This window comes from Lithobates pipiens, unplaced genomic scaffold, assembly GCF_037356315.1.
Source record: "Lithobates pipiens isolate NorthernLeopardFrog02 unplaced genomic scaffold, aLitPip1_a1.2 Scaffold_16, whole genome shotgun sequence".
Lineage (NCBI taxonomy): Eukaryota > Metazoa > Chordata > Amphibia > Anura > Ranidae > Lithobates > Lithobates pipiens.
In genome coordinates this window covers 362,359,769-362,386,774 of record NW_027507748.1, presented here as the reverse complement: position 1 = coordinate 362,386,774, position 27,006 = coordinate 362,359,769, and the positions used below count along the sequence as shown (strand labels likewise).

At 45.8% G+C, this 27,006-nt stretch overlaps 1 protein-coding gene across 1 annotated transcript in view; it reads left to right on the top strand.

Moving 5' to 3' along the window:
- Nucleotides 1-27,006, top strand: part of SPOCD1 (SPOC domain containing 1) — a 235,509-nt gene that overhangs the window by 83,896 nt on the left and 124,607 nt on the right. Inside the window, exon 4 of the mRNA XM_077481969.1 lies at nt 4,941-5,076. Coding sequence (XP_077338095.1) covers nt 4,941-5,076 — 136 coding nt within the window. The remainder of the gene's footprint in view (nt 1-4,940; nt 5,077-27,006) is intronic.

The window sequence follows — 27,006 nt, the reverse complement described above, 5'->3', positions numbered from 1 at the left end:
GCAGCCTCATGTACCTTGATCTCCAGCGATGTATCATGCCGTCTACTCGGCGGTCATCCAGTGTAACAAAGCCCTGCCTCCTCCTTGTCCGTGACAGGGCAGACATCTTATTACACCTACTGGAGTTTTACATTTTAAACTTATTTTTAACAGTAAATTGAGGTTATATAGTGAAATACAGTACTTAGAACTCTGACTGTTTAGATGTTGCATATTAAGGCCGGGTTCACACCGCTGCGATGCGGGAATGCCGTGAATCCGCGGCGTTTTCCCGCATCGCATTACTCCCGCCGGCAGTTCACACTGCCCTATGCGGACGGCTGGGAGTGTCAATGATATGTTAATGACACCCCCAGATCCATCCGCATATCGCAGTGCGATCTGCCGACTCGCACAGGAATCGGATCGCATGGTGTGAACCCCCATGCGATCCGATTCTGTTGCGGACCAAAAAAAGGGTCCCGTGCGAGTTTGCTGCGGGACCGATGCAAATTCAGCCATACTATCTGTATGGCTGAACTCGCATCGCTACGGAGATCGGATGTGATTTGCGGTGCCAATCACATCCGGATCTCCCCCGCAGCAGTGTGAACCCAGCCTAAAAGCAGCGGCAAGCCTGCTGATCTCATAGGTTTGACAGTTTGGTTGAGAGTACAAGAAAGTGGTTGAGAGAACAAACAAATTAACAGTTACATTCCTGGCACGGGCCGGTATTCTGTCCAGAAGTGCTCGGTATGTACTGCGCACGGAACAGCACAACAGCTCATTTGCCGATCAGCTGGGCTGACGTAACCAGGGTGCATGCGCACATCATAGGAGGTATCTCTCGATGGGAGATACCATTTCACAGGCACAATTTAAACCTATACAAACAGCGGAGGAGACCGTAGTTCTCAGATTGTGCATCGCTGCTGCTGGAGGGCGGCTTCTGGCTTTGTTGAAGGGCTGGTTTTGTCTGTGCTACAACCTGACCTTTCACACAGGCAAACCGCCCATTCAACACAGCAAACCCGCTCTGCCACAGACAAAACCAGACCATCGGCAGACTCTAAAGCCGCCCAGCAACAGCAAGGCACAATGTGAGAACTATGGTCTCCCCCCGCTGTTTGTATAGGTTTCAATTGTAGCTGTGAAATGGTATCTCCCATTGAGAGATGACTCCTACGATGTATGCTTGTGCCCTGGTCACTTCACTCCAGCTGATCGGCAAATCAGCTGAAGTGCGGCTCCGTCCTGCACATATGTGGGCACTATTCGATGACCACTTCTTGATAAAACACCGGAAATGTAATTGTTTTTTGAAACTGTTAAATCGATGGGTTTACTTCCGCTTTAAAGCGGAGTTCCAGGCTTTTTTCAGTTTATTAAAAGTCAGTAGCTACAAAAAGTAGCTACAAAAACAGCCACATGGAGCCTCGCTTCTCTCCCCCTCCTCTCTGCGGCGCCGTCATTGGAACAGTGGGCACCCAGCCTTGACAGCTTGTGGCTGGGCATGCACTACGCGTGCGTGAGTCACGCTGCACTCTGCGAGTGGGCAGGCAATCTTCTGGGACCTGTGACGTGGCCCAGAAGATTGCCTAGAGCGAGGGCCGCCTAGGGGGAGAGGAGGAGTCGTCTAGGTGGCCTGAAGATGGAAGTGGGACAGGAAGTCCATCTCTAAAGTAGGTACCCCCCCACCCAAAAAATAAAATTACATACTAAATGTGGCATGTAAGGGGGCAAGGAGTACTTAAACTGGAAGTTCCACTTTTTCTACAAACTCGGCAGTGCCAAAAAATGCCTAAAAGTGGAAAGCAACTGAGCATGTGCAGAGCAGGGTGAGAGAGCATATTACTGTATCTTAAACAGCATAAGCATGTATTTTTAATGTTTTACATAATGTAGCTATAACAAAAAACAAAAATAGGAAAGGCTCAACATTCCCTATCAGAGTTAACTTCACTTCACTTGTGAAGAGTTAACTTTACAAAATACATCAGTAACAAAAATAATTCAGCATAAAAGCCAGGCAAGCCCCCCTAAGATAAGAACGTACTCCACCTCCCCACCCTGCATAAAATCTCCCCTACACCACTCTCCACAAAGCTAACCCCAAAAGGAAGCACCTCACCCCATGTTGTGTCCTGGTTTAGTTGTGATGGGCGGAATGAAACATGTAGACATAGATGCAGTGACGATCCCCCTACAGATGGCCCAACCACTGTTTACCCCAGGAGAACCAATGCTTATTATACCGGACTAACCCGCAGTATACCGGACTGTCCATGTGATTGGAGATTTGGGCCGCTGTCACCCAGACCAGCCAACTCAACAAGGCATGGAGATCTAGGTTGCTGCGAGTTATCTGTGGATGATTTGCATGAGTTGGGAGGTGGCTTGTTTGCTCCAGTACGGACGGAGGGCTGTGAGTACATTTGACACCACTATACTTGACTTTCTACATATAGCTGCATAACAAACACATGGAGAGGTACCTAATAAATTTGGAACCATCCCTGGGTGTTCAAGCCACGTTATACATCATGTATTAGTCTTCCTAATACAACAATCAGCCTATACATCAGGATCTATTTAATGCTATCCCATACATTACTGCCTATCTTCGTTTGTTGCTGGTTACACTATTACATGTATGGACAATACAGCTCCTAGTAGCTGCCTGTAAGTGAGCTTTTTTTCATCACATGCTCCAGGATGGACCAGTAGCGCTTGCTACAACCCTTTGCAAGTCATATTCATTATCATGTTGGCCACTTTCTCCAGGAGTTTATGTCACAGATGCAGATATTTGCACTAACCCTTTGACGGCTCCTTGACAGCTGCTGGGTCACGTGGGTAACTGCGGGCAGGTCCTTAGGGTGGCGGTTTTTGCCATACTGTGGTGAAGGGCCCCATTCGTCCATAGTGACTTTAAGGTGTGACACCCCCCACAGTGGTGCTTGACTCTTTTTATGCTGAGGTGGTTGTTAGGGCCCTTATCTGCCGGTGGTTTGCTTGGGTAGGGTAGGCCAGCTCCCTTGTGGGGCTGTATCCTCCACGCCGTACATCTTGCATTTAGTGTGTGGTGGTTCCATGTGGGGTTGGTTTTGGGGAGATTTTATGCAGGGTGTGGAGGTGGAGTACGTGCTTATATTAGGGGGGCTTGCCTAGTGTTTTTATGCTGAAATAATTTTGTTACTGATATACAGGCAGTCTCCAGGTTACAAACAAGATGGGGGCTGTAGGTTTGTTGTTAAGTTAAATTTGTAAGTTGGAACAGGTACATTTTGTAAGTGTAGCTCCAGTCATAAAATCCATTTTTAAGATTTTTGGATAACATAGGGAAGGGTTATCACCCCTGTAACATTTGTTTTGCTGTCTGTGCCCCTGTTCAGAAGATTTTACCTCACTTTATGTCCCAATGACAATTGGATTTTCAAAATTTTGCGTTGTTAGGAAAACATGGACTGGTGATAAATCTTCAGTGGAGACACCTTTTTCCCATAATAACGCTAATGCCCTGTACACACGGTCGGATTTTCTGATGGAAAAGGTCCGATCGGATTATGTTGTGTGTGGGCTCTATCTGACTTTTTTTGTCAGAAAACCCTGACGGAAAAAGTTTGAGAGCTGGATCTAAAATTTTCCTACAACAAAATCCGATCAGACTTTTTCCGATCGTTTGTAGAGAATTCTGAAGGACAAAGTGCCACGCATGCTAAAATTACGAGACCAAAGCTATTGGCTACTAGCCTCTATGTAGTCCCGTCATACACAACGAACGTCACCTCATTCCGAACGTTTGGATTTTCCAACAACTTTGTCCGACCGTGTGTATGAAAGACAAGTTTGGCACAAAATCCGTCTGAAAAAATCCGATGGATTTTGTTGTCGGAATGTCCGACCGTGTGTACAAGGCATACGGCCCCATTCACATCTGAGCGTTTTGTAGCTTGAAGCCTGAAGCTACAAAAAGCTGGAGGGGAAAAAAATCTATTATTCTCTATGGAGATGGTTCACATCTCCACTCCAAAACGCCTGAAGCCAGAAGCTACAAAACGCCTGAAGCTCTAACAAGTTTTATCTGGAACCTTTTTTTTTGGCAGATTTGGGCATTTTTCTGCTTTTTACATGGGTGACCTTTTGCCCTGCACAAAATCGTGGCAAAACCCCGTAAAAAATGTGGCAAAATCACTGTAAAAAAGCCGCAAAATCGTGAGATTTCTCTGCCTGAAAACGCTACGCTCAGGTGTGAATGGGGCCCAAGGTCCCATACACACTATCAGTTTTCTGCTGAGTTTTTCCTTCAAATTTACCAAAACCATGTAGTGCAAGGGCCTGCCTGATTGCATACACATTAAAACTCCTAAGGTTTGACCCCATAGTATATGGTTTTGGTAAATCTGAAGGAAAATTCAGCAGAAAATCTGGTAGTGTGTATGGGGCATTACAGGAGAGAATTTGCCTTCCTAGGGGTAGATTTCCTCTTACTTCCTGTTGTCTCCCTCCGTTTGTAAGTAGGAGTTGTTTGTAAGTCGGATGTTTGTAACTAGACGGACCACCTGAATAATAACTTTTGTGTAGTTAACTGTGATTGGGAGTGTTAAATCTTTCCTGTTTTTTGTTTTTGTTCTAATTTTTAGACAACTCCCTCTTAGTATTTCTATGTGAGTTCTACATTCATTTATACTACAAGAAGGATATGCATATTTATCTCTGCAATACTGTAGATATACCTGCAAAAGCAGCCAGCATGAAGTGAACTAGCAAGACTTAATTTTCTGACTATAAGTTTTGTATACACTAAATATATATTTAATGTATGCAAAAAGACAGCCTATGTACTGTAGCATTCTATTAGCATAGGGATAGCATATTTTTTTTTGTGTGAAAAGTTGGGTTTTCTCTTTAAGGTTAAGAATACAGCAAGTCTCTAAATTATATACCTGTTTTACTTTTAGAGTGTGTATTCAGTTGTTGATGAAAACTATCCAATTATATGTGAAAATGATTCAGAGTTGTCTGAGCCATGTTGTCCAGTCCTGCCTAATGAGAGAGATGGAAGAGACGACCAGCAGGGGTCAGCTAAGGCACACAGTAAGTTATTTTTTTATCTTTATTTTTTATCATCAAATATATATCTCTGTGGAGACCAAATTATAGTGAGTTTGTTGAATGTGTGTATATTCTCCCTTTCATTTTTGGGGTTCTTATATGCAAGACATAGCATTCCTGGGGGAACAAGTGAATGAATAAGGTGTGTGGCGAAAATGCATGCCAAAAGTAAGGCTGGCCAATGATGACATAGTGTCACGTACCTGGTGATGGAGCCTGATATGCAGAGGACGGCCTCTCTTACAACTCTGACTTGGAGCCCCTGATAGAGCTGACAGGAAGCACCGAGATGCAGAGTCGCACGAGTGCCTGGTGGGATCGCTGAACTTGGAGCTGGATCAGAGCACTCGGCCGGGCTGTAGAGGTGTCTGTAGAAATCCCAGAGCAGTGATAGGCAGGTAGCTGGAACAAGTAGACAACTGATCCCCACAGGCAGGAGTGCAGATACAGCAGAAGGGATGGTGGCACCCTCAAGGCTGAAGAGAAGGCAAGTACAGGCAGGCCGGGTCATACACAACGGGCACGTCAGGAACAGGGGCTGAAGCAGAAGCAGAATCAGATTACAGGCCGGGTCGTCAACAGGCTGGCAGCGGAGTAGCAGAAGGAGCAGGCAGGTGCGGAGTGGGGGACAAGCCGGGGTCGGATGCAGGCTGGAAACAGGAACGTCAGGAAGCAAGCCGGGTCACAACAGGAACAGAAGTCAGGTAGCTAATTGCAGGCTACACAGGGAACGCTGTAGAGCAGACAGCACTGAGCCTGGAAACTGGCTGAGTTTAAATAGCCTGTTTGGGCGGACAAAGCTGTCACATGGTGCGTGCACACCAATGGCATCCTGACAGGGGCAGAGGTAATAGGTCATCTTCTTCTGCAGCCATCTTGGGTGCTGGCATGCCCTTCCTGACATGAAGAGGTAACAGGTCGTCTTCTTTGGCAGCCATCTTGGGTGCTGGCATGCCCTTCCTGACACTGCCCCTCCCCAAAGGGCAGCCTCTGGATGCCCAACTTGGCCCACTTGTCAGGATGGGAGTTCTTGAAAGCCTGAACCAAATCTTGGGCATGGATATTACCTTCGGGTTCCCAGGAGTTGTCCTCTGGCCCATACCCTTTCCATTTTATCAGGAACTGGATCTGATTTCTTCTCTTCCTGCAGTCTAAGATTGTTTCTACCTCAAACTCTTCCTCCCCGTCAATAATTACAGGTTCAGGCGGGCCGGAACTTCGTCCTGGAAAGGGGTCAGGAATGGCAGGTTTCAACAAAGTTGGATTCTAAATGACTCAGGCAACTCTAATTCATACGCAACCTCATTGATCCGTCTCTTCACCGGAAAGGGTCCTATAAATTTAGGGCCCAGTTTCTTCGAGGGACAGGCCAGTTTCAAATTAGTAGTTGCTAGCCACACTTGGTCACCAGGGTTCAAGATCAATTCTCCTCTTCTTTTCCTGTCAAAAACTTTCTTATTGTATGCCTGTGTCTTGGCCATTGTTTCCTGTAGCAGTTTGTTATTGGCGTTGAAGAAATGTATAGTTTCGGAAACAGCTGGTACAGGGGAATCTGGAATTGTATTAGACAAAAAAGAAGGGTGGAAACCGTAGTTTGCAAAAAATGGAGATTGCTTTGTAGCAGAGTGTACTGAATTGTTATAAGAAAACTCGGCCAGGGGAAGCAGAGAAGCCCAATCGTCTCGAGAAAATGAGGAGAAACATCGCAGGTACTGTTCGAGGGTCTGATTAGTCCTCTCTGTTTGCCCATTCGTTTGTGGGTGATATGCAGAAGAAAATGAAAGTTCAGTCCCGAGCGAATCACATAAGGCTCTCCAGAATCTGGATGTAAACTGCACCCCACGGTCGGACACAATATTTTGGCCAGAATTCCGTGAAGCCTTACGATCTCCTTGACAAAGGTTTGAGCTGTTTCTCGAGCAGATGGTATGCCCTTCATGGGCAGGAAGTGTGCCATCTTAGACAGCCTATCGACAACTACAAAAATGGTGTTGTGGCCCTCAGATGGGGGGAGTTCTACAATAAAATCTATTGAGATCATCTTCCAAGGTCTACTGGGAACTGGTAAGGGTTTTAGAAGATCCCAGGCTCTGGATCTGCTGGTTTTATTGCGGATGCAAGTGGTACAAGATTCTACATATTTCCTACAATCTTTCTCCACCCCCGGCCACCAAAATGTCCGTTGTACTAATTCAGTTGTCTTGCCAATGCCAAAGTGACCTGCCAGCACATGATCATGGCATTGCCCCAGAATGGCCATTCGGAGGTCTTCCGGCACAAAGACCTTGTCTTCGTGTTAAAGTAGCCCATCCTTTGCCAGTAGAGAGACCCCAGCTGGTGAAGGGTTCCTTACTAGAGTTTGTTTAATTTGTTTTATTAACTCTCCTTGAAGCAACATGAAGTTCCCAGGGGATAGAATGGTATCGGGAGATGAGATTTCTTCAGGTTTGCTGAACATGCGTGATAGCGCATCGGGTTTTGTATTCTTCGATCCGGCCTGAATGTTAAGTGGAAAGTGAATCTAGAAAAGAATAGTGCCCACCTGGCTTGTCTAGGTTTCAATCTTTTTGCTGTTCTTAAATACTCAAGGTTCTTATGATCTGTATAGATCAAGATTGGGTGTGCAGCCCCTTCTAGCAGGTACCTCCATTCCTCCAGAGCGGCTTTGATGGCCAAGAGTTCACGGTCCCCGACGTCGTAGTTCCTTTTAGCATTTGACAGCTTGCGGGAAAAAAAAGCAACTGGATGCAGTAGAGCCTTAGCTTCCTGCCTCTGAGATAATATTGCTCCGACCGCTGTTTCTGAGGCATCTACTTCCAAGACATAGGGCAGGGCTGGATCAGGGTGTTTCAGGACAGATGCAGATGTGAAAAGTCTTTTTAGGGTGTCAAAAGCTTTCTGAGCGTCCGGAGACCAAGAGAATCTTGTACCTTGCTTGGTTAAACTTGTAATGGGGGATATGATTGCAGAAAAATTTCTGAGTAATTTTCGATAAAAATTTTCAAACCCCACGAAACGTTGGACACCCTTCCTATCAATGGGAGCAGGCCAATCCAGGATGGCTGTAACCTTCTGGGGATCCATCTGGATGCCTTCAGTGGAAATGATTAAACCCAGGAATTGGATGCTTTGGCGTTCAAATACGCATTTCTATGGTTTTGCATAAAGTCCGTGTTGTCGAAGGCGACTCAATAAATTTTTGACGTGACTACGGTGGTGATCTAGAGAGGGAGAGAAGATTAGTATATCATCAAGATAAACGACAACAAAAAGATCCAGGAAATCTCGGAAGACATCGTTGATGAAGTGCTGAAAAGTAGCGGGAGCATTGCAAAGTCCAAAGGGCATTACGAGGTATTCAAAATGCCCAAACCGTGTGCGGAACGCCGTCTTCCATTCATCCCCCTCTCGTATGCGAACCAGGTTATAAGCACCCCGAAGATCCAATATTGTGAAAATAGTGGCCGTACCGAGTCGCTGGAATAGTTCAGGCACAAGTGGAAGAGGGTAACGTTTTTTTACAGTGATCTTGTTAAGTTCACGGTAGTCCACACAGGGGCGTAATGAGTGGTCCTTTTTTTCTACAAAGAAGATCCCCGCACCGGCAGGAGATGTGGAAGGGCGAATGAACCCCTTTTTAAGGTTCTCATCAATGTAGTCTTTCAAAGCAACAAGTTCAGATTCAGATAGAGGAAAGATCCTGCCAAAAGGAACTTCAACCCCAGGGAGGAGCTCAATTGGACAGTCATAGTCCCTTTGAGGAGGAAGTGTTTCTGCCCCCTTTTTGCTGAAAACGTCCAAAAAGTCGTGGTATGCCACTGGAACAACTTGGCGAGTTTCGGACTCCACATCGATGCACAGCAGGTTCTGATGATTCTCTTGCCAGCAATGCTGAAGGCAATAGGGGGAAAGAAACTTGATTTCTTCCGTAACCCAGTTAATGTGAGGGTTATGAGCTTTTAACCAAGGCATACCCAGAATGATTGGGAACAGAGGGGAGGCAATGGCATCTAGGCGTAGAAGCTCTTGATGGTTCTTGGCAATGGTGGTGGATAACGGGATGGTTTCATGAGTAACCAATCCAGATTTAATGGTGGATCCGTCTGCCAGATGTACAGAAAGTCTCTGAGCCTTGGGTAGTAGAGAAATGTGATGTTTGGCAGCAAAAGCTAAATCTATGAAACAGCTGCAAGCTCCAGAGTCAATTATAGCGGGAGTCTTGATAACTCCTCCTGGGAGCTGCAACAAAATGGAAAGAGCAAGATGAGCAGAGTTATTGGGTAGAGATGGAGGAGAAGCGGATGTAACTGAGAGGCACTTACGGATTTTGACTGGGCAAGACCTCACATAATGTCCTGATCCTCCACAGTACAGGCAAAGATTTAGCTGGCGTCTGCGCTGGCGTTCTTCCGTAGTCAAAGAAGGGCGGAGGAGACCAAGCTGCATGGGTTCAGATGCATCTGAAGCGGATACGGCAGGAGCAGGTGAAGTGGGACTGAAAGAACCAGGCACTCTTGGAAGCATCCATACTGGGCGTGACTGGTCGGTGGCTCGTTCCGACCTACGTTCCCTTAGGCGACGGTCAATCTGGATTGACAAATTTATAAGTGTCTCCAAGGTAGAAGGAACACCTGTTCGTGCTAGCTCGTCCTTGAGCTGATCAGAAAGGGCAATGCGAAACCGGTAACGCAGGGCAGCATCGTTCCAGCTGGTATCGGAACTCCATCGCCATGTTAAATTCAGAAACATAGTCCTCCATGGCCCTGCGACCCTGCCAAAGCATGTGAAGAGCAGCTTCCGCAGTAGCGGCTTGCTGGGGGTCTTCATATAACTGAGCCATGGCTCCAAAAAAATAGGCTAAGTCCATCAGAGATGTGGCCTTTTGTTCAAGGAGCCGGTGGGCCCAGGCCTGCGGTTCCCCCTGAAGCAAGGAAATGACAAACCCGACCTTGGTGGCTTCCAGGGAGAAGGTGCGTGGTTGTAGCGAAAAATAGAGTTCGCATGCGTTGCGAAAGGCTCTGAACTTGTTGCGTTCTCCTTGGAACTTTTCAGTAATTTGGAACTCTGGGTTCAGGTGGTAGCATAACAACTGCGGGGGTTGCTGACATCCCAGAAGTGGAAGGTGCTTGAGCAGGAGCAGAGGCAGACAAGGTCTGTATTTGGCCTTCCAGCTGGGTATAACCCTGTTGTAAGTCTTTTACGGCTTGGGTTAATCCGGCTAGGTGTTGGCAGAGTTCCTCCATAGGAGAGGGTCCTCGCACAGGCTCGGACATAGCTGTCTGCTACTGTCACGTACCTGGTGATGGAGCCTGATATGCAGAGGACGGCCTCTCTTACAACTCTGACTTGGAGACCCTGATAGAGCTGACAGGAAGCACCAAGATGCAGAGTCGCACGAGTGCCTGGTGGGATCGCTGAACCTGGAGCTGGATCGGAGCACTCGGCCGGGCTGTAGATGTGTCTGTAGAAATCCCAGAGCAGTGATAGGCAGGTAGCTGGAACAAGTAGAAAACTGATCCCCACAGGCGGGAGTGCAGATGCAGCAGAAGGGATGGTGGCACCCTCAAGGCTGAAGAGAAGGCAAGTACAGGCAGGCCGGGTCATACACAACGGGCACGTCAGGAACAGGGGCTGAAGCAGAATCAGATTACAGGCCGGGTCGTCAACAGGCTGGCAGCGGAGTAGCAGAAGGAGCAGGCAGGTGCGGCGTGGGGGACAAGCCGGGGTCGGATGCAGGCTGGAAACAGGAACGTCAGGAAGCAAGCCGGGTCACAACAGGAACAGAAGTCAGGTAGCTAATTGCAGGTTACACAGGGAACGCTGTAGAGCAGACAGCACTGAGCCTGGAAACTGGCTGAGTTTAAATAGCCTGTTTGGGCGGACAAAGCTGTCACATGGTGCGTGCACACCAATGGCATCCTGACAGGGGCAGAGGTAATAGGTCATCTTCTTCTGCAGCCATCTTGGGTGCTGGCATGCCCTTCCTGACATGAAGAGGTAACAGGTCGTCTTCTTTGGCAGCCATCTTGGGTGCTGGCATGCCCTTCCTGACACATAGGCTGATCAAAAACAAAAACATATTTTCCCATTGAAACAAAGCAGGTGAATGGAGCAATCCTCCTTGCTGTGCCATTCTATTTTGACAGTGGGATTCCTTTACTGTTGGAATACACTGATCAGAGGCTGCAGCCTATTGGCTGCTGCTCCTGATTGAGAATTTTTTTCCAACACGCCTATTCAACAGAAGTTGATTGTTAGATTGACTTCTATCCAGCAGGAGTGGTCATACATGGATTAATATTTGGACTGGCCGAATTTCAATCCATCTATGGCCAGCTTAAAATGGAACACCTGTTTTAACCCCTAAAACCGAGTAGTTTTGGTTGTTGACTTTAAATTTTGGGGGGGGGGGGGGGGGGGGAGACTGGAGCTCCTCTTTAAATTTCAGCCAGTATGGTTTCATAATTGTGCAATCCCAGAAGAGTATGTAAAAGAGTACATAGGCATTTACCTCCAACAGGTACTTTGTGAGGAACCGGATGGAAACATTTTTTAGAGAACAGTTGTGACTGATTTGCTCATGATCTTAAATCCAGCCGCTTGTGTCTTTGAGATAGAGAACTTATGTACCTTTCGCTGTCTTGAAGAGTGTGTATGTCGCAAAGGTGTGCTTTCTAAACACATTTTTTTGAATTGTATTAAGGGTTGCAGGAAGTTACGTTTGTCTCTCTGGGACTTAAAGCGATTTTAAAATCTCGTTTTTGTTATACTTGCCTGCCCTGTGTAGTGGTTTTGCACAGAGCAGCCCAGATCCTCCTCTTCTCGGGTCCCTCTTCGGCTCTCCTGGCCCCTCACTCCTGTCGAGTGCCCCCACAGCAAGCAGCTTGCTATAGGGGCACCAAAGCCGAATCGCAACTCCCTGTGTCCATACAGACACAGAGCCCTGGTTTGGCTCTGCCCAATTCTCTCCTGATTGGCTAACTGGCTTTGATTGACAATGGCACCACTGCTGTGGCTCTGGTAAGTATTAGGGGGGGCTGAGGGCGGCTGCTGCACACAGAACGTTTTTTTATCTTAATGCATTAAGATAAAAAAACCTTCTGACTTTACAACCACTTTAAACCCCCAATTGTAAGGCCAGTTTGTATATGCAGTAAAGCCTGCTCGTTATACTCACTGTGTTACCTCTGTGTTGTGTGAAAAGGCTGTTTGATTCTGTCTTCTCTGATTCTCTTCTTCTTCCACAGTCCCTAAAATAATTCCTGATAATACAAAGCCAGGGGACGGGCTGCACATGCTCAGTTTGGTGTGGATTGCTAGAGATTTTTTTTTTACTTTCAAAATATTTTATTTTCAAGATATATAGAATACAATTCAATACATTTAATAATTGTTTAAAAGTTCATTAACAACAAATTCTGGGAAAAGACGAGTTCACGACAATAAGCTAATAACAATTAGGGACAATATGAAAAGGAATATTCCGTTCCCGTTGGACAAGCTTACTAAGCCAACCGGTTTGGTGGAGAGCACCCAGGAAATAGAGGCATTCCCATCCCCGCAGCATCCCTATAGGGATCATACTTTGCAGAGAGGGCTAACTCACCACACCCCTAATGACCCCACCCCCAGGTCAAAAAATGTTTTTTCTCAAATGTTCAGTCCAACAGGAAGGAACAAAAGATAAACTTATGTATAACTTTTAATATAATAAAATAAAATAGGAGATAAATATCCTCCAGTGTCATTACCAGGAATCCTCAAAGCAGATAAATAAAAGAACAGAAAAAGAGGAGAGGAGGAGAAGAGAAAGATCGTATAGACCCGTATCTTCTAATGCTGAGAAGGAGAGAGCCAGTGTGGCGCCATGCAAAATAGAAATCCTTATATATTTAGCCCAAGGGTCCCACATTTTCTACTGTAGAGTCTTGTCGGCTAAAATGCTGGTCAATTTTTCTTGGGTCATTATCCAGGAAACTTTTCTTCTGACCTCCGACAAGTAGGGCCTAGGTTTCTTCCAAGTTTTCGCTATTATAAGCTTGACTCCTGTGAGTATGAAGGGAATTAATTTTTGTGTGTGCTTGGGAATGAGAGGTATGTGGTCATTTAGAAGAGCTACAAGAATGGTTCTAGGAATCTGATGACCAGTCTCCTTAAATATCATGTTAAAAACTTTGTTGCAAAATGGGATCCTAGGATATCCCCACCAAATATGAACCATCGACCCTAATAATTGACAACCTCTTAAACAAGTTGGATCTGCAGTTGGATATATGGTAGCAAGCTTGGTGGGGGTCATATACCACCTGGTTATAACCTTAATGTCAGCTTCCATCAGGGAAAGATTAAGAATTCTCCTGAAGGATTTTGAGTAGGTAGTATGCCAGATTTCTAAGTCCCAACTGTATTGATCATTTTCCCAGGCCTCTATATAGGAGGATTTAGCTGTAGGGTGAGTGAGGCACGAGTAGATCACAGAAATTCCTCCCTTTTGTTCCATGGCTTGTTCACACCAGATCTCAAATTTTGTTAATTGGATTGGAAGGGATTTATCCTTCCAAATTTGGTGTAAAAATTTAGAAATGAGATCAAAATGAACTCTCTCAGATTCTGGAAGTTTCAGCATAATGACGCAATAGTTAAGAGTTTTTTTCTCTTACGTTCACTGACTGACACAGCTCCTTTCTTAGACCATTGGGTTGTTACGCCACCTTCAGGAGAGGACTAGGCAGAACATGTTAACCTGTACAACAAAACCAGAACTTTCTAGTTCTGCCCAAAGGGTGGTCCCTTAGGTAACAACCCCCCCAGCCTGCCTCCTGCAGCCTCGGCTTTTTTCTGCCTAGTGAAGGAGGACCTAAGAACCCTGTGGGTTCATCGGTCTGTGTTTTTTTTCTGCAGAAGTTTGCCTTTTGCGCAAGATTAAGATCCTGTGCTCTGCTAACAACAGCCGGCTGGGTGACACCCTGGATACCCTTATCCTTGAATTCTTCCCAGCCTGGCCAGCGAGCGTGTGCAGACCAAAGCTCCGAGCTGGGTCGGCTACGACATGCCCCCCAGGCCCCAGGGGCGACCGGTGAACGTAATCCTCCAAGGCACACATATGACCGGGCTACTGATGTCTGAGTCAGTGTGCCAGGCCAGCAGCCACCCCGTACTGATTGGAGAGTGGGTCTGTGATTGAATGTTCCCAAGCTCGTCAGGACTGGTAAGTACAGCTCTCCCTGCCTCAGTGGGGCCGAGCAGCTGGGCATTCCCTGGGAAGTCGATTCGGGGGTCCCTCACCTCCCTCTCTTCTCTCCCTGTCCCTATCTTCCCTTCCCCCCTCCCTGTGGGAGATGCTGCATGGGCTGCTGAGCGGTGTGTGCCATAGACAGGGGCCTCTCCCCTGTGTGTCTGGAGGTCTGTGTCTGCTAATCGCTGTAGCGATGTTTGTCGCCATTTCCTCTGCCTGTTTTCACTGTCTCTCATTGCATACAGTGCTCGGCGGCCATTTTTGGTTTGACCAGGGAGAAGCATGGTCAGACTCCATTTTGCTGTAGTCCGGCGGCCATTTTCCCTGTGATTATGTCCTTTGTACTGGACGCTCTGCGACCATTTTGTTGAAGCCTGAATACGTTTTTCATGCTCAGCACTGTCCTCGGGGGCTCAGTACAGCGCACTTTTCTCTCACAGGCATCTGGGAGCTGACACAGGCACACCTAGCTGGACAGCGCAGAACTCTATCAGGGTGGTTCTTAACATGTTCGTTGACAAGATGGACGCGGGGTGCGGGCGCAAAGGTGGTAAAAAGCAGCCCCCGCCCCCGTCCTCCGGGGAGAGCTCTAACGCAGACTTGGGCCCCGCTGAGGCTGGTGACCCCTGCTCTGTCATTTGAGATGACGCTGACCAGGACCGATCGGACAGTGAGGATGAGTCCCTGTCCGGGTCCGTGCGCGATAAAACACTTGTTGGAGCACTTATTACAGCTGTGTGTGATACCCTGAAAGTTCAGGATACAGCAGATCCCTCTGCTGATGTAGTGGTCCCTTTTGGGTTCCGTAAGCCAGCCCGTACACCTAAGGTGTTTCTGTATCTGAATTATTTCGGTAAGTTCATATACAAGGAATGGCGGTGCGTCACCCCTTTGAGGAGAACCTTCTCAAAAAATGGTTGGCTCATCCGGTCGTGGACCAGGTTAAACAAAGTAACCACAGAGAAAAGGAAAGTTTCCCCCAAAGTGGGGTTTTTAGGCAGCAAAGTAAAATAATTGATGCAATATTAAATGAAAAAAGTAGTTATTTATTTCCTACTTCCTAAGAGTACTCTTCCAGTGGAATAAACACTATTGGGTAACTATATCACATGCTTGCACCATACGGCACCTACTTTTTCTGTTACTGTGTGAATATAATTTTGACATGTGTACCTATAATATATCTCTTTTAGCTGACTTACCCTCTGAAGAAGACCCTTGTATTCTGGGTTGAAACGCGTCAGCTTTACTTTTCAAATTGCCAAATTTTTATCATTAATGTTGCTATGGAAAAAAAAATTCCTTGTCTGCAAGTGTATTTTCGGTTTAGTTTTAATTTCCTACTGGAGCTCATGTTGTTTTAACTATATTGTCATGCTTTTGATACTATAAATAAATAACTACTTTTTTTCAGGTAGAGGGGACTCCTGCCTTTAAGGACCCCACGGACAGGAAGGCCGAGGCAGTGGCTTGTTCCTTGTTTATGGTTGTGGGGTCAACTATGCGACTAGTACTGGCATCCGCACTTGTGTCTCAGACACTAACCGAGTGGGCAAAACTTTTGCACCACGAATTGGGAGAGCAATAGACTTCTCCTGTCTGCGTGGAACTAGCAGACCAACTAGTGCAAGGCCTGAAGTACATTTGTGACGCAGCTCTGCATACCCTTCCTCTGTTATCCAGGGCTTCAGTGTCAGCAGTGGTGGTGAGGTGCCTGATTTGGCTGAAATGCTGGTCTGCTGACCAGGCATCCAAAAAAGCCCTGACAGATCTTCCCTTCCTTGGGGACCGGCTCTTTGGAGCCTCATTGGATGACATTATTAAAAATGCCACAGGTGATAAGAGTACACCCACAGGCCAGGAAGGCTAAGGAGCCATGCCGTAGGCAAGGGCACTCATTCTCCGCTCACAAATGGCTTTTTCTTCTGCCCGGGGCTTCAACCAAGCATCCCCAGCCCGACAGGATGACCTCTGAAGGACAAAAGCGTCCCTGGAACCGCAAGCCTAACAAGCCTGTGAGCAAAAATGCTACCGCATGAAGGTTTGCCCCCGCCCGCAACACGGGTGGGGGGTTGCCTTCGGGAGTTTGCAGCCCGGTGGGCCTCTCAGCTATCCGACCAATAGGTCTGCGATCTGATTTCCTCAGGCTGCAAGATAGAGTTCCTCTCTTGGCCGCAAAAGAGTTTCTTCCCCTCCAGCATACCCGTACTCCCGACTCGCCGGGAGGCCCTATTGGGGGGAGTAAGTGACCTGCTGAATCGATGGGTGATGTTCCGATTCCAGAACAGGTACTGTTTCCAGGGGTTCTACTCAAACCTGTTTGTAGTCCCCAAAAAGGAAGGGGTACGTCCAATCTTGGACCTAAAAGCCCTCAATTACTTTGTAAAAGTACAGAGGGTCAGAATGGAATCAATTCGCTCGGTAGTCGCTGCACTCTATCAAGGGGACTCCCTGGCGTCCTTGGACATCCAGGATTCGTACCTGCACATACCCAAATGCCTTCGGCATCAGAGTTTTCTGCGATTTGCAGTCGGGGAAGCCCACTACCAGTTTGTGGCTCTCCCTTTTGGTTTGGCATCAGCCCCTCGAGTCCAAGGTATTAGCTCCTGTTTTGGCGTTGCTGCGGCAAAGTGGGATCGCGATCGTGGGATACCTAGAAGATCTCCTCCTGAGAGCATCTTCCGCCTCAGGGTTAGAGGAGGATGTGACGATAACCATGCAGACCCTGCAGGAATTTGGGTGGCTGTTGAACCTAAAAAAGTCAGTGATCGTACCGACTCAGCATTTGGAGTACCTAGGCTTACTGCTGGACTACGTGGAAGCAAGAGTGTTTCTCCCTTCAGACAAGCTGCAGACTCTCAGAGCCACGGTAAAACTGTTGATGAACCGCAGGTGGTCGTTGCTGTGCTTCTGCATGCGAGTTCTGGGACTCATGGTGGCCTCATTCGAGGCAGTACCGTATGCCCAGTTTCACACCAGAGTCCCGCAGAAGGAGATTTTGACAAAATGGGACAAATCTCCGTTGTCCCTGGATCGGCAGATTCAGGTGAGCCAGTTAGTCAGGGATTCCCTGCTCTGATGGCTGAGGTCCCCGCCACTTCGGTCCGGGAAGTTGTTCCTACCTCAGAAATGGACAGTGATTACAACGGACGCCAGCCTAACCGGCTGTGGTGGAGTAATGGGAGTTCAGTCGACCCAGGGCCTCTGGTCGGTGGAGGAATCAAAGTTGCCGATCAATTTGCTCGAGCTGAGAGCGATCAGGCTAGGCCTCTCCACATGGTCAATAAGACTTTGAGGGCGTCCGATCAGGATACAGTCAGACAACACCACGGCGGTGGCATACGTCAATCTCTAAGGAGGAACAAGAAGCTCGACCGCCGCACGGGAGGTCACTCACATCCTTCAGTGTACAGAGCGGCCCTGTCGGGCCATTTACATCCCGGGAGTGGAGAACTGGCAGGGGGACTATCTAAGTCACCAGATACTGGACCCAGGAGAATGGGCGTTGCATCCGGAGGTGTTGAGGCTACTGTGCCTGCTATGGGGCACACCAGACGTGGATCTTCTGGCCTCCCGTCTCAATCGGAAGGTACAGAGGTTTGTGTCCAGGACAAGAGATCCTTGGGCAGACGCGCTGGTGGCTCTGTGGGATCAGTTCCAGCTAATCTATGCCTTTCCTCCGCTGAAACTGTTGCCACGTCTGCTTCCGCAGAGTGGAGGCCGAGGCGATCCCAGTAATACTGGTTGCCCTAGATTGGCTTCAGTGTCCTTGGTACACAGACCTAGTGCGCCTGGTGTGGGGCGCCCCTTGGCGACTGCCGTTACGGTAGGACCTTCTGTCTCACGGTCTGATTCTACATCCAGCTTTACCATCGCTGGTTTTAATGACAGGGCTATTGAGAGCCAGATGTTGAGAAACCGGGGTCTTTTGGACTCGGTGATTCCAACTATGCTGAGAGCATGGAAATCTTCTTCTCTGAAGATATATCATCGTACCTGGAAGGCCTACATCTCCATGTGTGAGCAGAAAGGATGGCGTCCGTGCTCCTTTTTTATATCCAGGATCCTGCTGTTTCTACAGCAAGGAGTAGACCAGAAATTGGCTTTAAGCACCATTAAAGGACAAATATCAGCTTTGGCTGTCTTTTTTCAGTGACCCCTGGCGTCTCACTCTCTAGTGAGCACTTTTGTTCAAGGGGTCCGACATGTAGTTCCTACGGTGCGTCCGCCGTTAACCCCCGTGGGATCTGAACCTGGTGTTATCGGCGCTTCAAAAACCTCCATTTGAAAATATCAGAGAGATCCCTCTATTAACTCTTTCCCAGAAAGTGGTCTTTCTAGTGGCCATTACTTCGCCCAGGTGGGTTTTGGAACTGGCGGCCATGTCTTGCAAGTTGCCCTGGTTATCCACAAGGATAAGGCAGTGTTGCGTCTGCAACTGTCTTTTCTGCTGAAGGTAGTTTTGGCGTTCCATATCAATGAAGACATTGTGTTACCATCTCTGTGTCCTAAGCCGACACATCTTAAGGAGGTGGCCCTTCCTGCCCTGGACATGATTCGGGCTCTGAGGGTGTATTTGTCTGCCTCCCTTTCGAAAGTCAGAATCCTTGTTTGTTTCGGTGGCTGGTCTGAAAAAAGGCATGGCGGTCTTGTCGGCCACCATTTCCAGGTGGATCAGACAGATTGTAGTACAGGCCTATGCCTTGAAGGGGCAGGTGCCCCCCTTTCCGGTCATGGCCCACTCCACCAGGTCAATTGGTACGTCTTGGGCCTTCCGACATCAAGCGTCTGTCGTTCAAATGTGTAAAGCGGCGACTTGGTCATCTGTCCACACCTTTACAAAATTCTACAAGGTAGATGTCGTTGCGTTGGCTGATGCCTGTTTTGGCCACAAACTTTTGCAGGCGGCTGCATAATTGCAATTGTAATTACACTTTTTCCTGTTTTTTTGGTCAAAGCGCAGTACTTTTAAGTAAATGCACTGTTGCATGTGTTACCGCAGTTTTGGTGCGGTTTGAAGGTAGTGTCTCTCAGTTGAGGAGCACCCTGTTTTTTTGTAGGTAAAAAAGTTTTAGTTATTCCCACACGCTGTCGTTTTTGTGGATAAAGTTTATACTAGTTCCCACATGCCATGGTGGGTGAAGTTTTATGCTGTTTTCCCACCCCTTGTTTTAGGCTTGGGGACGTCTGCTTGGTCTTAGAGAGGAGCTGTGTCGGTGAATGTAAGAGAAAATAGGATTTTTTGTACTAACCGTAAAATCCTTTTTTCTGTAATTCACCGACTGACACAGCACCCGCCCTTCCTATTTTTCTCTGCGTTATACTGCTTGTTGACGTACTGAGGCTGCAAGGCAGGCTGTGGGGTTGTTACCTAAGGGACCGCCCCTTGGGTGGAACTAGAAAGTTCTAGTTTTAATATTACATGTTACCATGTCATGCCTAGTCCTCTCCTGAAGGTGGCATAACAACCCAATGGTCTGAGAGGAGCTGTGTCAGTCAGTGAATTACAGAGAAAAGGATTTTATGCTGAGTACAAAAAATTCTATTTTTTTAATTTTGGATAGCGTAAGGGATGGTTATAACCCGGTCAGTATTTTCCCCATCTGTGGCAAAAGTGAGGAAGTTCCTTGTTGCCACCAGTGTCACCAGAACTAGTGTCCCCTATAGAAAGAATTCCTCCTGTTATTGTTTTGGGGAAAAACATAAAAATTGGGATTTTCTTTCATTTTCACTTAAATAACAGTAAACAGTACAGATAGAAAGGGTACATCTCCCTAATTGGTGTCTCTCCACTCCTTAACAAAGCTTTGTTTTTAGTTATAATTTATTTTTATTGGGTCTAACCTTTCAGCACATTAAAGAAGTTCCAATGACCTCCCTACTGTTGTCTCTTCCATTCAGATTAGTCATTGTATTGCTGTCATAGACTGCAACTTGTTCTGTAAGCTGGTAAGCTGGGGGTGAGAATCCTGTTATTTATTTGACAACCCCCCCCCCCCCCACACACACACACTCGATCACAGAATGTGTTGCATTCCGTGTAAACAATACAGGGACATTTCAATGCATTTGTATTTCTGAATGATAGACTGTTTGCCATTAACAGTATCTGTGTTTGATATCAGCAGGAATTAACATACATTTTCCATTGCCTTCAGTAAAGCGTTGAATACATGCTCTGCTTAAATTGTGCATGAAATGGAATAATGGGCGATCATAAGCCAAAAAAGAATTGACCTTTACTGATATTTTACCCACAGCTACATATCAAAACAGCAGCTTATGTCTGAAAAGCATACCCAGTGTAAACAAACTGCATAGCAGTTAACATGTTATTCCTTTTTTGTACCTGCTTGTGGGTGTTATTTTTATTATGGCCAGCAAAAACCATAGATTTGATAATTGTAGACAGCCCAGCCAGTATTTATATTGCCCCCTGTGAAAAGCATCTAGTGTAGGTTTAGGACAAATCTCATTTAGAACAAGGTTAGAAGCCAGGTTAAAAAAACTCGGGGCTAGGAATACGCAACCCCTGGAGTCCTTTTGCAAAATATTAAGTGTGATACTTTCTGCTCCCAAAACCAGATTTGTTACATTCTGACACCAGGATCAACAATAACAGTGTTCAGCGCTTGATTTATTATGGCTGAAGGACTGAATCTGATGCTCAAGAAGCGACCACTTGAGCTCCAGAAGAGTTTACCCCCTTTTTTATTTTTTGCTATATATAAGCGAAAAAAGACCGAAATTGAAAAAAAAAATATTTTTTACTTTCTGCTATAAAACATATCCAATAATTAATTTATTTTTTAAATTAAAATTATTCATAAATTTTGACCAAAATGTGTTCTGCTGCTTGTTTTTGATAAAAAAATCCTAATAAGTGTATATTGATTGGATTGTATGGAAGTTATAGCACCTACAAACTATGGTATATATACAGTTGTGCTCATAAGTTTACATACCCATGCAGAATTTGATTTCTTGACCATTTTTCAGAGACTATGAATAACACAAAAACTTTTCTTCACTCGTGCATAGTGTTTGACTGAAGCCATTTATTATCAATCAACTGTGTTTACTCTTTTTAAATCATAAAGACAACAGAAACTACCCAAATGAACCTGATCAAAAGTTTACATACCCTGGTGATTTTGGCCTGATAACATGCACACAAGTTGACACAAAGGTGTTTGAATGGCTATTAAAGGTAACCATCCTCACCTGTGATCTGTTTGCTTTTTATTAGTGTCTGTGTGTGCGTGTGTATAAAAGGTCAGTGAGTTTCTGAATTCCTGACAGACCCTTGCATCTTTCATCCAGTGCTGCACTGAGGTTTCTGGATTCTGAGTCATGGGGAAAGCAAAAGAATTGTCAAAGGATCTGCAGGGAAAAGGTTGTTGAACTGTATAAAATAGGAAATAGATCTAAAAAGATATCCGAGGAATTGACAATGCCAATCAGCAGTGTTCAAACTCTAATCAAGAAGTGGAAAAATAAGGGGTTCTGTTGAAGCCAAACCACGGTCAGGTAGACCAACTAAAATTCCAGCCACAACTGCCAGGAAAATTGTTCAGGATGCAAAGAGAAATTTGATCAAAATTGTTGTCAAGATAAATGCAGTATGTTATCAAAAAATAATGGATTAGCATTTGCATTCATCAGCCAGGAAGCTGCGCCTGGAACGTACTTGGACATTCCAACATAACAGTGATCCAAAACGCAAGGCCAAGTCAACCTGTCATTGGCTACAGCAGAGTAAAGTGAAGGTTCAGCAGTGGCCATCTCAGTCTCCTGACCTCAATATCATTGAGCCACTCTGGGGAGATCTCAAACATGCAGTTCATGCAAGACAGCCCAAGAATTTACAGGAACTGGAGGCTTTTTGCCAAGAGGAATGGTCAGTTTTACCATCTGAGAAGATAAAGAGCCTCATCCACAAATATCACAAAAGGCTTAAAGCTGTCATTGATGTTAAAGGGGGCAATACACGGTATTAAGAACTGGGGTATGCAAACTTGTGATTAGGGTCATTTGGGTAGTTTCTGTTGTGATCATGATGTAAGAGTAAACACACTGAGTTGACTGATAATATATGGCTTCAGCCAAATACTAACCATGAGTGAAAAAAAAGTTTTGTTATCATTCATAGTCTCTGAAAAATGGCCAAATAAATGATAAATTCTTCCAGGGTATGTAAACTTATGAGCACAACTGTACACTGTAATTTTTATTTTATTTTATACTACTGATGGCGGTGATCAGAGACATATAATGGGACTGCAAGAGTGCGGCGGGGAACTGACTAACCGCAATTGACAACACCAGTGACATTAATACAGTGATCAGTGATAATACCATACACTGTCACTGTACCAATGACACAGGCTGGGAAGATTAACATCTAGAGTGATCAAGGGGTTAAAAGTGTGCCTATGTGTGTACACTGCTTTTAACTATTGATCTCTCAGTTTCTCATTCCTATAAACTGACAGATGGTTCTCTCAGTACAGAGCTCTGTATTATTTACCAACAAAGAGCTCTGGGCTGTGATCAGCATGTCCCGGGCATTGAATCATTGGCTCAGGACTAGCTGACAGGCTCCCACTGTGTACAATTACAGTGGGTGTTGGGGGGGTCACACTTGCATGCGTCCTAAACCCGAAAGCAGCCAGCGACATATGGTTATGTCCCTTTGCCTACAGTGGCAACTCGCTCTCAGTACATTGCAGGGGGTTGGTCGCCAAGTGGTTATAACAGAAAGCCATTCAGCTTCAGGGCGTGTCCTTGCCCCTCCACACACACACATGATGTAGTTTGCCTTCATCGTGGTATCTGTACCTTTCACAACGCAAAAAAAGTTTTGGTTCTGGAGCTGCCACATATCTACTTGAGAAGGGATGAAGGAGCATTTGGGCATGGGATGTTTCCCAACATGCTGATATTCCTCGTGGGGAGGTGGGCATTGAAATGCTGGGCTATTTTTAGGTAAAGCTGGCACTGCATGATAACATAGCAGCTATCTTGACTTTATTGGCAGTCGGTGTGTGAGACAGACCGAGTTATGTTTGTTTCACGTTTGTCAGAAACCATGAATCAGACTAAGACAGAAATACAATTAAATCACAATTGTTTATTAATAAAAATAAAAAGGTAAATAGAAAAAGCGTAGTCAAGCATAGCCAGAGTCCAGTAACCAGATCGGGTAGTCAGCCAGGCCTGAAGTCAGGGATCCAAGTAGAGCAACAGCAAGCAGGATAAGGAGCCAGAAGGTATGTCAGCAAGCCAGTCTTTAAACAAACTGCAGGAGATGGTTTCTAGTGATGTGACCAACGCAAAGGCAGAGGGGAAGTGAACTGGAAAGCTTTAAGTAGGCAGGTCAGACAAGCATCATCAGGAACAGCTGGTAATTGTGGAGAGAGAAGAGAGCTGGCAATTAGCCGACAGCTGAGCGGCCAGCCCAGAGAAGGAAGGGCTAAGCCAGCCCTGACAACGTTCTGGCAGAACTTATCTCAGTCTGTCTTTTGTAACGTGTCTGTCAGTCTGTCTTGCATAAGTGATCAGGTGGCTCTACAGCTGCCCAGATCAAAACCCAGAGCCTAATGCACAAAACTGCTACTACAGCTGTGAGTTTGTTTTCACCTCTTCAGACCCTAAACATATTGGCACATCCAATTATCTAATTACCAATTACCTTTTCTAGTGTGAACAAACAGAGATTTGGCATATAAATAGCCCAAGGTTGGACTTTAGAGGCACAATGGACAGTAATGAGTATAAAAAGGTATGTTTTATTTATAACAATACATGATAAAGAAAAAACACTAAAAGACGCTGCCGTCGGATGACATCATCTAATGACGTGGTAACCGTCACACCTCCTCGCACCTGACGCCAACAAACATAAGGCAAAATAACAGCCGTTCCTAAAGGGCATCAGATGGAGGCAATACAAGACCGGGGGGGGGGGAGAAAAGGAGGGGGAGGATATTCATATCCTTACACAAAAACATAAGTGTAGTAAAAAAGGGGTGGGGGGGGAATGGGAGTATAAAAGGGGGCCATCACACAATGCAACCCATAGATAATGCAGTCCCTGCAAAGCCGGTGTCATGTCAAATAGTGTCCCCCGTCGGATAGTGTCTGCAGGTTTCCAAAAATATCCGAAGATGAACGGCGCCATGAGTCCAGGTTCAAGCCCCACCATCCAAGTGGACATAGAGTTAGAATAAAAAGAGTCGAGGGAAGCAAGGCTGTGCCCGAAGCGTGGCGAGCGAAGCGTGGCGAGCGAAGCGTGGCGAGCGAAGCGAGCCCGCGAGGGGCCCTCTAATATGTGCAGCCCTATGTCCACTTGGATGGTGGGGCTTGCACCTGGACTCACGGCGCAGACGCCGTTCATCTTCTGAGATTTTCCGAATCTCCTTGTGCTCCGTACTGCGCAAGCGCTGTGCCTGCGCAGTTCAGAGCGGACACTTTTCGATAGGCGCACTGTATCTGTCAGAACACTGGCATAAGTTCATAGCACATAAATACATAGAGATAATTTTTATACAGGATTTACAGTATATAGCGCCAACAGTTTGCGCAGTGCTTTACAAATGAGGACAGACAGTACACTTACATTACAAATCAATACAGGAGGGATAAATTGTGGATGGCTTTATAAGTAGTTGTTAGTATTTTGAATTTAATTTGCTAGATGAGCGGAAGGCAGTGGAGGGACTGACAGAGAGGGGTAGCGGACACAGAATGATTGGTAAGGTGGATGAGTCTGGGAGCAGCATTCATGATGGATTGAAGAGGAGATAGACAATAGTAAGCCAATGAGAAGGGAGTTGCAGTAGTCGAGGTGAGAGATGACCAGCGAGTGAATTAAGAGCTTTGTTTTGTCATTGGTTAGAAAGGGGCATAAATTGGAGAAGTTGTGGAGTTTGAGGCAGCAAGATTTGGACAGTGATTGGACATGGTGCTTAAAGCAGAGTTCAGATTCCAGGACTACACCTAGAACCTTGGTATGTGGGGATGGGCTTATAGTTGTGCCATCAATTTTAACAGAGAGATCAAATTATAAGTTCGGTTTTGGATAGATTGAGTTTGAGGAAGTGATTTGACATCCAGACTGATGTATCTGATAGTAAATTAGTGTTACATGAGGAGACAGAGGGAGTGAGCTGAGGGGTAGAGAAATAGATTTAGATAGATCAGTGTAGAGGTGGTATTGGAAGCCATGGGAGGCTATCAGCTGACCCAGGGAGGAGGTGTAGATTGAAAATAGGAGAGGTCCAAGAACAAAACCTTGGTGGACCCCGACAGAGAAAGGAAGAGGAGAGGAGGAAGTAGAGTTCTAAGAAATGCTAAAGGTGTGGTTGGATAAGTAGGAAGAGAACCAGCGAAGATTACAGCCACGGAGACCAAAGGCGTGGAGTTTTTGGAACATATATTCACATTGGAAAATTTGGGAAGGAAATAAATGTATAGAGTATCCCCTATAGAAAAGGTCTGAAACTCAGCAGTACATGTGGTCTTTCATCCTCTTCCACAGGTGTCTGATAGTTTTGCCAATGTAGAAAGCTCCACATTGGCATAAGATTATATATACAGTTGTGCTCATAAGTTTACATACCCTGGCAGAATTTATGATTTCTTGGCCATTTTTCAGAGTATATGAACGATAACACAAAAACTTTTCTTTCACTCGTGATTAGTGTTTGGCTGAAGCCATTTATTATCAATCAACTGTGTTTACTCATAATCACAACAGAAACTGATCAAATGACCCTGTTCGAAAGTTTACATACCCCAGTTCTTAATACCGTGTATTAGAGCTGCGCGATTAATCATTAAAAAAACACGATCTCGATTCTCTCCTCTGACGATCTCTCCCACTGAGAATAGGCGATTCTTTCATATAAACAAGTGGAGAGATTATCTGCTCACTCAGCTGTCAAAATAAAGAATCCCGGGCAATCTGCCAAATTTAGAACTTGCATGAAACATTGTAACTTAATTTCTTAGATCAAAGGCATAGAACTTCTTGTGTAAACAAATAATCTGGGCAGTCTGCCAAGCTTTCAACCACTGTAAATGCAGGAAGTTTAACCACTTAAAGTCTAAATCTTTTTCTGACACTTCTTTCTTAAAGTGGAGGGCCACCCTGAAAAACAAAAATACATTAAAATTTAGAAAAAAATCCTCCTCCACGTTGATCTTCTGTCTTCTCTCCTCCGTGCGGCATCTTCTGGGTAATGGGTCGCGCTGTGTTCTGGGAACTGTGTGTCCCAGAACACAGCACGCCCCATTCACAAAGCGATGTGCGACTCGCACATGCGCAGTAGGAAACAGGCAGTGAAGCCGCAAGGCTCCACTGCCTGTTTCCCTTAGCTAAAATGGCGGCGCCGGGACCCGAGAGCCAAGGGACGGGTCAGCCTTGGGCAGCCGACATAGCGGGCGCCCTGGACAGGTAAGTCTGCTTATTAAGTGTTTGCAGCTGCTGACTTTTAAAAAAAATTTTTTAAAACTGGCTCTCCTCTTTAAGTTAAATTCAATATTTTTTGCTAGAAAATTACTTGGAACCCCCAAACATTAATAAAAAAAAAAGAAAAAATTATATAATATATATATATATATATATATATATATATATATATATATATATATATATATATATATAATTTTAG